General features: G+C 39.4%; 1 protein-coding gene across 1 annotated transcript in view; it reads left to right on the plus strand.

The window, feature by feature from the left end:
• The first annotated feature begins 1,672 nt into the window (after positions 1 to 1,672).
• Positions 1,673 to 15,469, plus strand: part of LOC135079292 (dmX-like protein 2) — a 60,021-nt gene continuing 46,224 nt past the window's right edge. The window contains exons 1-11 of the mRNA XM_063973909.1: positions 1,673 to 1,949; positions 2,487 to 2,687; positions 4,623 to 4,776; positions 6,171 to 6,247; positions 8,284 to 8,413; positions 9,901 to 10,024; positions 10,413 to 10,598; positions 12,450 to 12,577; positions 14,089 to 14,249; positions 14,746 to 14,824; positions 15,232 to 15,309. Of these exons, the coding sequence (XP_063829979.1) occupies positions 1,863 to 1,949; positions 2,487 to 2,687; positions 4,623 to 4,776; positions 6,171 to 6,247; positions 8,284 to 8,413; positions 9,901 to 10,024; positions 10,413 to 10,598; positions 12,450 to 12,577; positions 14,089 to 14,249; positions 14,746 to 14,824; positions 15,232 to 15,309 (1,405 nt within the window). The 5' untranslated portion in view covers positions 1,673 to 1,862. The remainder of the gene's footprint in view (positions 1,950 to 2,486; positions 2,688 to 4,622; positions 4,777 to 6,170; positions 6,248 to 8,283; positions 8,414 to 9,900; positions 10,025 to 10,412; positions 10,599 to 12,449; positions 12,578 to 14,088; positions 14,250 to 14,745; positions 14,825 to 15,231; positions 15,310 to 15,469) is intronic.

A 15,469-nucleotide genomic window follows, 5' to 3' on the forward strand; every position in this document is an offset into this window, starting at 1 on the left:
GAACAAAGATACCCCTTCCCAGCGGTTTCCATAGCGCACGCGACATGCGAAAATGCACTGCCTGAAAGAATCACACAACCTATTCCGATTACTATGGAAACCGCTGGGAAGGGGTATCTTTGTTCAACAATTACGTCGAAACTAATAGACGTATACTAATAAATTTACGTTCGTTTTGTAGAATAGCTCAAATACTAATAATACAATGCAAATAAAACATACCTTAACGACCCGGTTTTTCTTGTGTTGGAAAATAACTGAAAAAGAAGTGAAAAAAGTCATGTTTTTTTCTAATTAAATCCATTCTTACTCCCTTAAAATGTATGAAACTTGTATCTGTTTTCTACTTTTGCTAATAGATAATTTTATTGGCTATCGCATGATATAAAATATTTGCTTATTAATGTTAAGCTACCCACGCTTTCACTTGTTTTTGAAGGAAGAGGTGAAAACTAAAAATTAAAAACTTAAATCCTTGTAATTTTGCGATAAATGGGTCAAGCCCCAAATTTGAAGTATTTTTATCGATAAAATTGTCCCTAGATTTGGCCCATAAAGTTTGATCACTACATGCCCGGACACACTGTATAAACTAAATGAATGAAATCGGTTATTTACATAATATTTAACCTCAAATCAACAAAAAATATATTTAATGTTTGTTACTCTTTTACAAAAATCTGCTGAACAGAGATTTTTCACATACTTAACTAACAGTGAGTGACATAATAATATTGTTGTGTATGTTACGGTAAATGTGATAAATGTGAAAATTATGAATAATCGCCGGTTATTATGAATAATTACCTCATGATTTGGTAAATGTGATTAATATGAAATCATTTATGTATTTATAAAACTAAATAACTTAACCTATTTTACACTATAAATCAAAACATTATGTTATGGGCATCAAGGAAAAGTAATATTATGCAAGAAACATTCTAAACTCATTATGCCAAATTATATCTCATCTCATAATTTGAAAGTTTAATACCTACATTACGTTATTAGCTTTATTATGATAAGATAACTAGCGGCCGCCCGCGACTTCGTAGTTCGTACGCGTGGATCCCGTTTAACCCCCTTAGGAGTGGAGTTTCGTAAAATCCTTTCTTAGCGGATGCCTACGTCATAACATCTACCTGCATGCCAAATTTAAGCCAGATCCGTCCAGTGGTTTGGGCTGTGCGTTGTTGATAGATCACCTCACCTTTAAGTTATTTAGTTATTAGATAAATATTAAAGGAATGATGAGTACTGTTGAATCGTCATGTAATTTACCTATTAACATTTCTTTTAAAGTGGGTGCTTTAAAAGGCTTTAAATCATGTATTATAAAATAAAATAAAAATTTTGTGAAGACTCTTTATTAATATATAGGTAATTTTATTCAAGATTGGGCAACATTTAAAGTACGTTCTGATACCAAATATACACACGCCTAATACTGAAGTGTATGCTGTATAAAATTAATTTATCTTGCTTGGATTTCCAGTTGATTGATAATTTGTAAATAATTACTTTGATTGAGTTAATATTTTATGAAGGTTTTTTTTTTTTGTTTGGTTTAATTTATAAATACTAAAACAAATAAAATATGACTGATATCTTATTCAAGTTTTTGAACGTACCTGTAACATTTTGTTTCTCTTTCTCGCTCTACGTCATTTTCTCACGTTCGATGTGTGGTGTCATGCAGATTTATTCGTGATTATTTTGTGAAGAAATAGTATAATTCTTGGAATGTTTAGTATTTTTATTTCTTTTATTCATTATGTGTAACTTCAATAAACTTGTGTTAGTGACGTTTTGTTGTTCTGGAAGAAAACAGTGAGGAAAATTTTGTTTTATAGTTCACTATGAATTGCCACCAAGTACTGAGTGGTGCCTGTAATTCAGGAGATCAATGTTTTGCTGTGGGTTCTGTGGAGGGAATACCTTTCACGGTAAGTACACCTGTCAAGAGTTCAATGGATTTTGATAGCTAAGTCTCGTGACCACGAAAGTTAAATGCCTAATTACTGCTGACAGGAAAATCTAATTTAGCCTACTTTGATAAGCAGAGAACAATTTTCGTTTGGTCACTATTATCTCTAGCTGTTTGTCTATTCATTCAACCTTATTTCATTGCATTAGCTACACAGTATTAAAGATCAGTTTCCTTGGACACTGATTTGCTTTGCTCACACCTTTAAAGTTATTTAAATAACAATATCATAACAAGCCTTTGTTTATCTTGAATAGTTTTTATGGACCATTGTTTCCCTTTACATTTATTATCTTCTGTTTTGTTTCATTAGTACTTTTACCAAAGAAAATTAACATTACCCTTGAATTGAAATAATATTATTGAGGTGACTGGCATTCCTATGTTGAAAGTTACAGCATTTGTTCAGTGAAAGTAATTTGATATAATAAATGCTAGAACCTATTTTTACAGAAACATTGGTACTATAAATTAGACTAAATTTTGATAATTTTAGGCTTACGCAGCAGGATGTAACATAGTGATATTGGCCTCAAACTTTGAAAGAGTTCAAATTATCCCTGGAGCTATCCATGGCTATGTGCGCATTGGCTCTTTGGACTGCAGCACGGACACGGGGAAGATAGCTGCGGCCTACGGAGCTGAAGTGTGCATATTTGAACCCACACCACTCATCCATTCTGCTGCTACCACTCATGTAAGTATTTATTTTGTGTTATGTAATTCAATTTAAGCACTTTTCTTGATTGAATAACAATTTTTATTACACTACATGTGATTGTACCTCTGGAAAGAGCTGGTTTTTTTAATGAATTCGTAAGTGATTATTCTTTTGAACAAAACTATAGAATCACTCAAATGTGAAGATATTAAATTATTATTTATGTCTATAAAGAAAGATAACAATATTTAAGTGAATAAGATAGCACAGAGATTACGCCTTTGCAGATAATTGATTGCTGATAAGTTACTATATTACAGGCATAATTACAAATTTTAATGTGGTGTTTACAACACTAAAATATTCAGCTGAGCAAAATTATGCTGAAATTTTACTCTCCCTGGTATTACCATTTCTTTTACTACTATATGAATTGTCTGACTTGAAAATTTCAATGAACTCTTTCATGAAAGAAAAACATTATATTATAAAGTGTTGTTTGATGCATTATGTAATTATTTTTGGTGTCTGGTACTCTCCCAGAGTTTTTCTGTTAGTCATTATTGTTAGTGTAGAATGTAAAGTAGATTACATAAATATTAAAACAGTGTGTATAAATACACAATGCTAAATTACCTCCAACAAAGTTGATAGGAGTCAATTAGTATAGTTTGAAGCATTTAATTGGAATTGTTGATTTTGTTACAATACTTTTGCCTGCTTATATTTGAAATACTAGGCCATTGGATGGTATTTAATGACTGGGTAATTTAGTTTTAATTTTGTATTCAGTCCTGATTAGAAGTGGTTCAAAAATTTTATGTAAAATATGAAAATTTCCTTTAGCTTACAAATGCTATTTCTCAATGATATGCATATATCTCAATCTGTCACGCAGTAATGAATAGCTCTTAAAGAGACAATGCATCGTAACGACCCTCACTTGCGTCATTAGTTATGGCCTAATTAGAATGATGTGATAAATTGATATTTCTACATAAAATTTGATGACAAAGTTATTATTAGGTCTTTTTCTAAGGTCTATCAAAATCGGTTCATCATTTTAGGTGGGACATAACAACCATACTTTTTCGTATTTGAGAAATTGAGATTTGACTTTTGAATGCATGAATAAAATAATGCAATGCACTATCATTTTGTTCATATTTTTCACACACACACCTAGGATGTTTTAATTATTTTCTACTGTTGTAGCAATGTAGCAATCTATTTGATTGCAGGCAGACTATTAATAATAATAATGTGTATCCTCCCGGTGCAGTATTATCTAGTTGTTACCTAAACCACTTTATAATAGTGCCGCATAATCATTGCGGGCGCGAATCTGTCACTTCAATTGATCAATTTCTGCTGGACAAAAGTGAGCTCTACGCGTATCCTTACGTTTATTATTCAATTCCTTGCGTCATGTGACTTACACCCGTATTCACAAACATTACTATGAGGTCTCACAGTCCGCGTGGACGCACAGGGTCCCAAAAACTTTAAATTCTTTGACAATACTTGAGTGGTGGAGTGACACACACGAACCAACAATAGAACAGGGATGTTTCCTGGGTAAAAAAGCAAGAGTTTTAATTAGTCCGTCAGTTAGCCTATCAAAAACTACTCGACACGTATTTTTCACTTTTTAAAACTAATGAAAATGTAAAGAGATAAAACGTGCCAAAGTTCTAAAGAAAAGGCCCGTGACGTCAGTGAGTGCGTAAAAGTGCAGCACTTTCTGACGTCGCGCGAAACTTCAACGCACTATAACTTTGTAATTATTTGTTTGATTGACAATTCAAAATATACGTGTCCAATTTTTTTTTATATTAAAATTGACGGACTAAAAAAATTTTTTTAGGAAACTAGCCTACTCTATTCAACGCTGTGCTTTCGACTTCGCATAGCGTTGCTGCTTCACGTAATCAAGTATCGTTTGTGAATACGGTTGTTACTGATTGGCAGGGCCTGGAGTACCGTTGGGTGCAGACTGGCAAGCTTGTGGCGGATGGGCCCATCACCGCGCTGTCATGGAATCTCGAGGGAACTAGGCTTCTGACCGGCGGAAAGATCTTACAACTTTGGCACCAGGCGTCGCTTTATCAGGATGACAGTCAGCGTACGTATTTAGAGTAGCCGCACACCGTTGATTTTTCGTCGGCCGATAGTTTAGTCGGGCAGTTGATCAGTATGGGCATGTATATGGGAGTGCGCACACTACGCCGATTCGATTTGGCCGATTCTTCATACAATTTAAAATCGGGCACAACTATCGGCCAACTAAAAATCAACGGTGTGCGGATACTTTAGGGGTGATTTTAATATCGTGCAGATTTCATCACGGACGCGGGATTGTATAAGCTTTTCATACGAGTATTTATTGTCCCGCGTGCCTATTCTACGGATTACAATAAATACATACATGTACGAAAAGGACACTTACGGGTGTCACGCATGATGAAATCCGCACGATATTAAAACACCCTTAGAGCTATTGCCTTTAAAGACAAGGGCTGCCACAATAGATCAAACCTGGTCGAGTTGGCGCAAATAAAGGCCCAAAAACCAATAATAATAGAGCTATTGGATTAAGCTTTTGACTTATGGAGGTTTTACAGTGTACACCGAGAGAGTGGATAAAGATGGTGCATTTGACTGATTTCGACCATGGCCGAACTTTACGGTAAACTCCCGTGCACAGCGCGCGTGAAAGTAGATAACGTAGTTCAACAACTTAAATATCTACGATGTAGACTGGTATCTCCGTGTCGACCTTCGTCTTAGTTAATCATAAGTACGATTAGAAAAGTTACGGATATCAAAGTAATTATACTTCTAATTTATAAGCAAACTATACTACCATTCATAATTACTTAATATACGCCTTTAAAAACGCCCGTATAATTACGAAACGCTATAATAATTTCAAACAATACACTACTGGCGTGTGTTATCTAACGTTGCGTTATTTGGTTTTATTGATAACATTTTGATTGATTGCGATCAAACAGTATTCTGGTTCATTTCATTCGTAAATAGACCATCATTAACTGTAAGTAAATGTTTGTTGTTTTTAATATTTTTACGAAATCGCAGCCAAATTCAATATTATCGGAATGGTATCGAAAGATATTTCCGTTCATCTTGACGTGGCCATCATACACGTTTCGTAATCTTTATTACACGATGATCGTTCTCGGGCATCGCTCACATCGAAATGTGAATTAATTCCAAGGTGACTTTTAATTTAAAGTTGGAAACCAATTGTTCCTTATTTCACGATATGATCAATGCAATGTCGCTGTTGTTTAAGCTCTTTTTAATGGGTTTTTAAAGCGAAAAGTACAAAATAAAGCTACTAGTTTCAAAGGGCATATCTAGTAAGAGATCTGAGATGTAATTTGAAACTATGGAAATCGTATCTACTTTTTTCAAGGCTATTCACAAAATAACTTTATTAGACATTAATTACGCAGATATGGGCAATATTTTAATTTTTGCCTTATATTTCAGCAAGCTCCGGAGTCACATTTCAAATCGGTGGAAGCGACAAAGATGAAAAACCAAAGCAACAAGAGGAAGAAGAGCCCGTGAGTAACTTCCACATTGTAAAGGCATAATATGACTGATAAGATAACAGATTCAACAATGCATTCCGCCTCTGTTATCTATTTCATTATCTATGGGGAACCTCTATTATAGCTCTTATTCCACTAAATTGCCCAATAACAAATTCTAAAGTAGCGCACTTCAGTAGTAATTTAATTTTGAATATCTTTACTGATACATTGGTTGTGTACAGGAAAATAGAGATCACTGAAAATTACAAAGAGATGTTTCATTTTATTTTTGTACAAAGCAATCCTATTGGACAATGATCTTTTTTCCCTGTACCCTTCACATGTATATCGAATTATAATTTATGCAATATTTACATACATAATTATCGTAGTTACTATGTAAATAAAAACTATCTTAGTAAAATAACTGATAATTTTTCAGCGACATTGCGTTATGTTTAAAAACGTTCGTATGTTGCCTCTACAATTTCTCATCAATCAATAGTCAATAAGTCAACAATAATGGTTCATTGGATAAGATGATATGTCAATGATCCTGCGTCGGATCTGCGCACGAGTCGGAATATTTACGGCGAACTGTTTATTTACTCGCTCGGACGCGGCAATTATTCACTGGCACTGTCTTATCTCAGTGATATCTAACTCAATTTCTTTATAAACTCGCCCGGAATCTTGTGATAATGTTAGGTTTCTGCAAATATTTATCTAAATAATCCGAAGGTCGTCTGCAAAAAATCTTTTAGCTTACTACAGTACAGTTACTACATCGATTTAACGTGTTTTTAATATCGTGCGGATTTCATCACGGACGCGGGATTGTCCCGCATGCGTGACACACCAGCAAGTGTCCTTCATGCAAGTATCACGCATGCGGGGCGATCCCGTGTTCGTGATGAAATCCGCACGCGGATCGAATGGAAAGGTGTATATTTCAATAATATGAAAGAAGTTTTCGTGCGTTTCTTACTTGAAATGTCTGCTGAATTTCGTAGTTTAATCAGGCATATGAATTGTAAGAGAAAGTGCTTCGTAGCATCGAGAATGCTGCATGCGCTCTGGCATTTGATATCGAGTTGCTTAATAAACCGAGAAAAGAAATAAATAAGCTACCATTAAAATACAATACATAATTTCTTTTTAAATCAAACTTTAATATTTGTGAATAAAGTGGCAGGAAATATTGCAATATTCTTATGCGCTAAAGAATTCATAATTTAAAAAAGTTAATAATCACAATATGTCAATTAACCATGTCGCCTTGTTAACTAACACATTATTGGCTTTCATGAATTAGTAGCCTACATCCAAACATTACATTAGCACACAATATTTTGATTTCGAGGAGATGTAACAGACATGACAAACTGCAGAATATTGCATCAACGAGATACTTCTGACCATATTGAGTATACGAAATGCACTAATTGGTTATGAAAACATGCACCATTCGTCCTCACTGCATATAATTAGACTTCCAAAAAAACTTATTCAGTATGCACGACGTTTTGCAAACAAAACACAACTGCATTTTATGTTATTCTGGGCTAATTTGGGTGTCACCACAGGTGTCACAAACTATTTGACCCTGAGTCTGAGTGTAATAGGTATTTTGCAATAATTTTCGGCGATATGAATTTGGTTGAAATGATGTGAGGTCGACTGTACAATAATGTTTCACATACTACACTGCACTGTAGCATCTTAAGTGGTTGAAATAAGGGCTACTTACATTGCAATAAAAATATTTATATTTAGTGAGCTGTCTCACTGGCGGATTGCAAGCGTAGCGAAAACGTCGTGGCCGCTCCGCTTTGAAAACGCTTGTAATCCGCCAGTCAAATCAAATCAAAAATATTTTATTCAATTTTGACCACTGGTGGCAACTGGACGTCAAATACAGTAAAAAAAGGTAGCCCTTAAGGGGCACTTTATATGACTCCTTATCTTTTGGACCCTACCAGCGCTTCGAGACAAACATTGGCAAGTGCCGTAAAGAAAGTGTGGCAGGAGGGCCCTTAGTCTAAAGTCATAAATGTTTCTTTCAGGGCTGGATATGCGTGTGGCAGTGCCACACGGCGACACCGGCCCACCACCTCGCGTTCTCACCAGACGGCGTGCTGTTCGCCACCTCCGGCATTAACGACAGACTCGTTAAAATCTGGTACCAGAACAAAGGTAATAAACTTATACGGCCGGCTTGATTTGCCCATTATTTATATTTTAGGGTTATGCGGTCGTTACGTCATATTACTTTTTTTTAAACTACTGCGTTAGGCCGGCAATACACGGACCGCTTGAAGCAGTCAGGGTCGACAGCTTCAAGCTGCGACTGCACAGTGAACTGCAGAGTTCTATGGACGCACATACACGAACCGCTCTAGCAGTTGCAACTGATTCGGGCGGTCGACAGCACGGTGAATTTTCTGCCGGCCTTAAACAATATTAACTGTACTTCTTTTGTTTTTCGATTCATTTCGTTTAGGATTACCTAACCCTCACGTCTGGTGTAGTTATATCGCAAGCAATATTGTAAACTAAAGTTATAGATTGTGCCATCCCCGAAGACGCGCCCCACCAATTTTTGGTCGAGGGAAGGGCGGGGTGCAGGGAGTTTGATCCAAGCAATCCAAGTAGTGTGCATGTGCACTCATGGATTAGCGATTAGCGTGTATCGATAACATTCAAACATTAGCGAAAGAATGGTGGGGTGCGTCTTCGTGGATGGTACGATCTATACTATGCTTACTTAGATATTTAAAATTATGCAAACAAATCATAATTATGGTAATAAAATGAGTCAGGCTACTTCAGATCTAGGACATTCCCTGTACCATTAAAGCTGGCTTGCAGCCAAAAAAGGAACGATTAATGTCCAACTTCCATAGAGTAAACGTACGAGAACAGCAATTTTATAGCGAATAGTTTGTTTGCGCTGTCTAGACCGATAAATGAAGTGTGTCAGTCTGTGATTTAGTCCAAAGATACGCAGTATATCCTTATAGTTAACTCTTATATCCTTTTTCTTCTACATAACTATGTACTTTTAATAAACAAAAAATAAACTAAATTAATGGGTTTATCAAATATTTACCTACAACTAATAAGGCTCTAAACTTTGCACGTGACAGCGGCTTTACTTTTCTGATTCACTGTTGATTGTTTACATAGTGTAATATACTTTGTTTGACACTAGTTTTACGTCAGCAAATAAAGGACAGTGATAAGTAGTAAATAGGTGCTTGGCCGTGTTCGTAGTGCAGCAACAAGCGATAAGGTTTTTATTTATTACGCCATTGTCTCGTAATGTCAATATTTTGGGGTAAAGGATCGAATGTTTCAATGTTATATTAATACAAACTCTTACTTCTTAAAGCCCATTTTCCACCGCCAAAGAGGTATGAAATAGGGATGTTTAAATGAGCGGTCTTCGTGTACATAAAATAAGAGCGATAGCGAGCTCATTTTTACTCTTTTTACCTTCTTTCTACTCTTTGTTGGTGGCAACAGACGTAATGCAATTTTGTATTGCGCTCGCGTTGAAAAATCCGCTTAGGCTGGCTTACGAAATATTTGAATTTTAACTTTATATTGCTACAGCTAAAGTTTTTGAAGTCCAAAATGCCTCATTGTAACAACTACAATATTGTTTTTGTTTGTTCTAGTATTGTATCAGCAGACCCACAACGACCATTCCCAGCAGGAGTTGAACTATACATTCATTTACGTAGCTCATCCGCGGGCCGTCACCCATCTGTCATGGCGCAAAACCAGCAAATACATGCCCAAGTAAGTGACAAGATATTGAGAAATGTTTTTTTTACTAATTTTAATCATTATAATTTACGATTAACATTATTTTAAAAAATCAGGTTCAGGTGTGCCTGTTACATAAATGAGAAATGTTTGAAAACCGTTTTCAAACTAATCTTCAAGTCTGCTTATTTTGGCCTGCATACATTCTTTTTACCCGACTGCACCAGAAGGAGGGTTATTTGTAATAGGCTTGTGATAGTCATCATCGCTTGTGAAGCCTCCTGTCTGAAATAGTAACTTCTTATATTTTATTTTGCTCAGACCCGTCCCTCGGAGATCGCAATCGACCGTTGGGCATCGACAAAGACCACTTTACGAGTCGTCGGCGAAAATTTTGTGATCCCGAATTCGTTTATCTCAGGGGCAGCGTCGGCAACGTGCTAGTGACGTCATGCGTGGACAACATCTGCCGCGTGTGGGCCGAGACTCTTCTACCAGACGACGAATGGGGCGGCTGCGTCCCAGCGCATGCCCGCTCGCCGCCGCGCCGCCAGCGCGCCACGCACCGCCATAAGCACCGGTTCATGCAGCGGCTCAAGCACATGAAGTGAGTGCGGTAACTAGCTGTGACGTCACAGGCGTGAGCTATGACTCTTCTACCAGACGACGAATGGGGCGGTTGCGTTCCAGCTCACGCTCGCTCGCCGCCGCGCCGCCAGCGCGCCACGCACCGTCATAAGCACCGGTTCATGCAGCGGCTTAAGCACATGAAGTGAGTGCGGTAACTAGCTGTGACGGCACAGGCGTGAGCTATGACTACTACCAGACGACGAGTGGGGTGGTTGCGTCCCAGCTCACGCTCGTTCGCCGCCGCGCCGCCAGCGCGCCACGCACCGTCATAAGCACCGGTTCATGCAGCGGCTTAAGCATATGAAGTAAGTGCGGTAACTAGCTGTGACGTCACAGACGTGAGCTATGACTCTACTACCAGACGACGAATGGGGTGGCTGCGTCCCAGCTCACGCTCGCTCGCCGCCGCGCCGCCAGCGCGCTACACACCGTCATAAGCACCGGTTCATGCAGCGGCTCAAGCACATGAAGTGAGTGCGGTAACTAGCTGTGACGTCACAGACGTGAGCTATGACTCTTCTACCAGACGACGAGTAGGGCGGCTGCGTCCCAGCTCACGCTCGCTCGCCGCCGCGCCGCCAGCGCGCCACGCACCGTCATAAGCACCGGTTCATGCAGCGGCTCAAGCACATGAAGTGAGTGCGGTAACTAGCTGTGACGTCACAGACGTGAACTATGACTCTTCTACCAGACGACGAGTAGGGCGGCTGCGTCCCAGCTCACGCTCGCTCGCCGCCGCGCCGCCAGCGCGCCACGCACCGTCATAAGCACCGGTTCATGCAGCGGCTTAAGCACATGAAGTGAGTGCGGTAACTAGCTGTGACGTCACAGGCGTGAGCTATGACTCTACTACCAGACGACGAATGGGGCGGCTGCGTCCCAGCTCACGCTCGCTCGCCGCCGCGCCGCCAACGCGCCACGCACCGTCATAAGCACCGGTTCATGCAGCGGCTTAAGCATATGAAGTGAGTGCGGTAACTAGCTGTGACGTCACAGACGTGAGCTATGACTACTACCAGACGACGAGTGGGGCGGTTGCGTCCCAGCGCATGCGCGCTCGCCGCCGCGACGCCAGCGCGCCACGCACCGTCATAAGCACCGGTTCATGCAGCGGCTTAAGCACATGAAGTGAGTGCGGTAACTAGCTGTGACGTCACAGGCGTGAGCTATGACTCTACTACCAGACGACGAATGGGGCGGTTGCGTCCCAGCGCACGCTCGCTCGCCGCCGCGCCGCCAGCGCGCCACGCACCGTCATAAGCACCGGTTCATGCAGCGGCTTAAGCATATGAAGTAAGTGCGGTAACTAGCTGTGACGTCACAGACGTGAGCTATGACTCTACTACCAGACGACGAGTAGAGCGGCTACTTCACATGAAGTGAGTGCGTGTGTAACCTGTGACGTCACAGTGGCTGACACGTTCTGGGCGACGAGGGAGGTGCCATGCTCACTTGCTCATAACGGATTCGCTTGTAGTCCGTGACATCACGATCACAGTGACTGACATAGTCAGGTCGATGAGTGAGGTATCATGCTCACTTGGCCCCAACAAGATCTTTCTTTTTTCCAAGAATGTGAGCTCTGATAGGGGCTTTTAATTAAAGCTGTAGATTATACTTTCTACTGCCCTAGATTAAGCACAAAGCTAGTCAATCGTATATAGGTACCAGTGGTCCCTGAACATGATACGAAGACGAAATGGAGGAAAGGAAAGTAAGGACCTTCCTTCAGCGCCAGAATTCAACAGCTACTTATCCTATTTTATGTTTGTTTCCTTTATTATTTCGGTATCAACATTTATTTGTCAACTCAGCACTAATGTTTCAGGACATGTTTCCATATCAGACGGAACGCGCAGTCGTCCAAACAGCCGGGCGCGCCCATACCCACTCTGCCTTCCACGTACAGCGCTCACGACTTCCACAATCCTTACCACTCCAGCTCTTACACGGGAGGTGAGTTGAGTTCAGTTGGCGGCACATCAAGCTACTAAAGTCCGGTTGCCGAGCACATAGAATTTCGTCCAATGACCCCAAGCTACCCATCCTTTTCGCTCACGCGTAATTATATTGCTGTCGCGACTGTGCGACGGACAGCCACAGTGAGTGTGCTCGGCGACCGGACTTTATCACAGAATAATAATATGTACTACGCACAGAAAGTTTATTTTGTATTCAAAAAATGACTACTCAATTAATATGGTGTAATTTAGCTTGCCTCAGAGCACCGTTTCGTTTACATACGTCAGTGATCGGTACTGTGCCGATGCGATAGGGCTGACTGCTACAAAAAGCTACTGTGTCACTGTCGCACCACACGCTTATTTTCTCTTCTTTCCATAGCGAATAACTTTATTACAAGTCGAAGAATACGCGCGCGTACGTCACTCACTACTCGCGCGTGTTTTGTTTTCGATGCCTACTCGGGGAGATGAACAGGCCTGCTACTATGCATTATACGTAATAGGTTCGATTTTGTAACAAATGGAATGGTATAGTCTGATGTACTGTCCTCTTTGATGATAACAGTAGACGATTGAGATTATAAGTTTATTTGCTTGTGACCTCTTTCACTCTGTTAATTAAATTAGGTGACTCAATCAGTCCGCCTAGATACAGTAATTCACACGTTCTGTAAGTATTAGAATAGTGCAATACCTGAATCAATATACTACAAAATAATAACGTTACACGTTGCGTATAGAGATATTTCTAATCTTTAGTGGACATTCTACTATTGTTAACTTTGAGAAATCATAGTATTTGGTTTAGATGTATCGAATTTTAAGCTGCCCACCTAATGCAATTTACTCTCAAGCAGACAATATTGCAACATTGGACATTAGGGTAATGAAATTATGACTGCGAATCCCAACGCCCAATATTGCAATCTAGTAACCATACTATATTGAATCTATGGCCTAACTGGGGTCCCGTACGTAGTGGCGAAGATCGATTTAGCGAAGTACGTTTTGGCGAAAAACACTCATGGTGGTACGCTGGAGCGAAAGGCTACTGAAGCGAAACACTCGCGGCCGAAAAATAACTTTGCTGACCTAGGAGAGCTTAGTGTTGATTTATATTAAAAGTTTATTTGTTGATTGATACATTTAGTAACAATGTAATTTCATGAAAATACATGTTATTTCCGAGTCAAAATATGTTTTTATTTATTTATCATTAAAAATTTAATATAATAAACATTTGATATAAATCAAAATGAAGGTCTTCTAGGTCATCAAAATTACTTTTTCGGCCGCGAGTGTTTCGCTTCAGTAGCCTTTCGCTCCAGCGTACCAACATGAATGTTTTTCACTAAAACGTACTTCGCTAAATCGATCTTCGCCACTACGTACGGGATCCGCCTAACTGTATGGCCAAAAAACTTTGAAAATTATTGTCCGATTACGAGTTAATCTCGGAATAGTTCTTCTATAATAGTGATACAGGCGATTTCTCCAATCCAGGCCTTCACTTCCACCTCGCCGCGTCAATAAACGCAGAAACAGACATCCCGCTAGTGCCTTCGTTGGCGGGAGGCGGTCGCTTCATACTGCATTGGCTGCACAACAAAGAGATGCACTTCACTAGCCAAGCGGAGGCTATACTGCACGACCTCACTAAAAAGGTTGGTCTACTTGTGTTTTATTATCTTTTACAAAGGTTTCATTCGCGTGACCTAACCATCAACAAGACATTGTTGCAATGGTGCACCTACTATTTTATTTTTCCACCTACGAGACTTGCAATCCAGTCAAGTTAACTGCACACCTTGCTGTATGAATGCGAATCTCCCTTGCAGGTGAGTGCGCGTTCGCCACGTTCGTACAAGAGCGACGATGTGATGTCACGGCCGCAAGGTGCGCAGTTAACTCGACTGTTTCTTATGAGAACGTTTTTAAATGAGAATATGAAGTCTGTTATATCTGTTTAAATTCTGATTTGTGACGCTGCACTAAGAGTGTTATGGGGGGTGAATAGAAAGAAAAGATTTTATGAATACTTGATTTTATAGATGTTTGGTTTCACTGAGTGAAACATCATCCCTCACATTGGGCTTATTTATATTGGTGACTATAGTTGCCTAATTACCGTTATGTTCAAATAATGTAATTTCTCTCCAGATATTAGATAAAGAAGAAACGGATGAAGCTGGTTCAGGTTCCGACCACACCGCACATCCAGAAGGGGAAAACGAGACAAGTATGTTCTATACAACTTTTATCAGACGCTTTGGGTAATATTTGGCGAAACTATTATACTGCTTAGAATATAACCTGTTATTGATCTAACCTAATATTACTGCGCTTGTGTTATTTACTAATAATATGGTATTTACTGTTGTTGTATTTAGTGTAATCGAGTCATTATAACGAGCTGCTGCGTAAAAGCCGTTGAGCTTAGAGTCCCCACACTAGCGTTTTTTGAGCGTCAGTAAGCTGACTTGGATCTTAAGACAAGGCAATAAGATTAAAAAGCACGTGGTAAGGTATGCATACTATGTATATTGCCACAACTGGACGAAAATCTCTAGTGTGGGATAGGCCTTACATAAAGTGTTTGTGCGCTTCGTAATATTTAGCTTCTCTGCCCATTCCATGCTGCCATAGGACAGGCACATAGACGGCCTAGCCATCATTTGACTAAAGCTCAGTCCGAGGATAACAGCAATAGTGATGAGCAGCCAGGTAAAGTATCGATTCATCGACTGCCAGCTACATTACATTACATACTATTATTAATACTGTAAACATTTACTTTAATACCCTAAACACACCTTACACATTAAAGTTACTACGCATTTATATATTCTATTGAAACACTTTATTGTTATAACAAAATTACAGA

This window comes from Ostrinia nubilalis, chromosome 16 (genome assembly GCF_963855985.1).
Source record: "Ostrinia nubilalis chromosome 16, ilOstNubi1.1, whole genome shotgun sequence".
Lineage (NCBI taxonomy): Eukaryota > Metazoa > Arthropoda > Insecta > Lepidoptera > Crambidae > Ostrinia > Ostrinia nubilalis.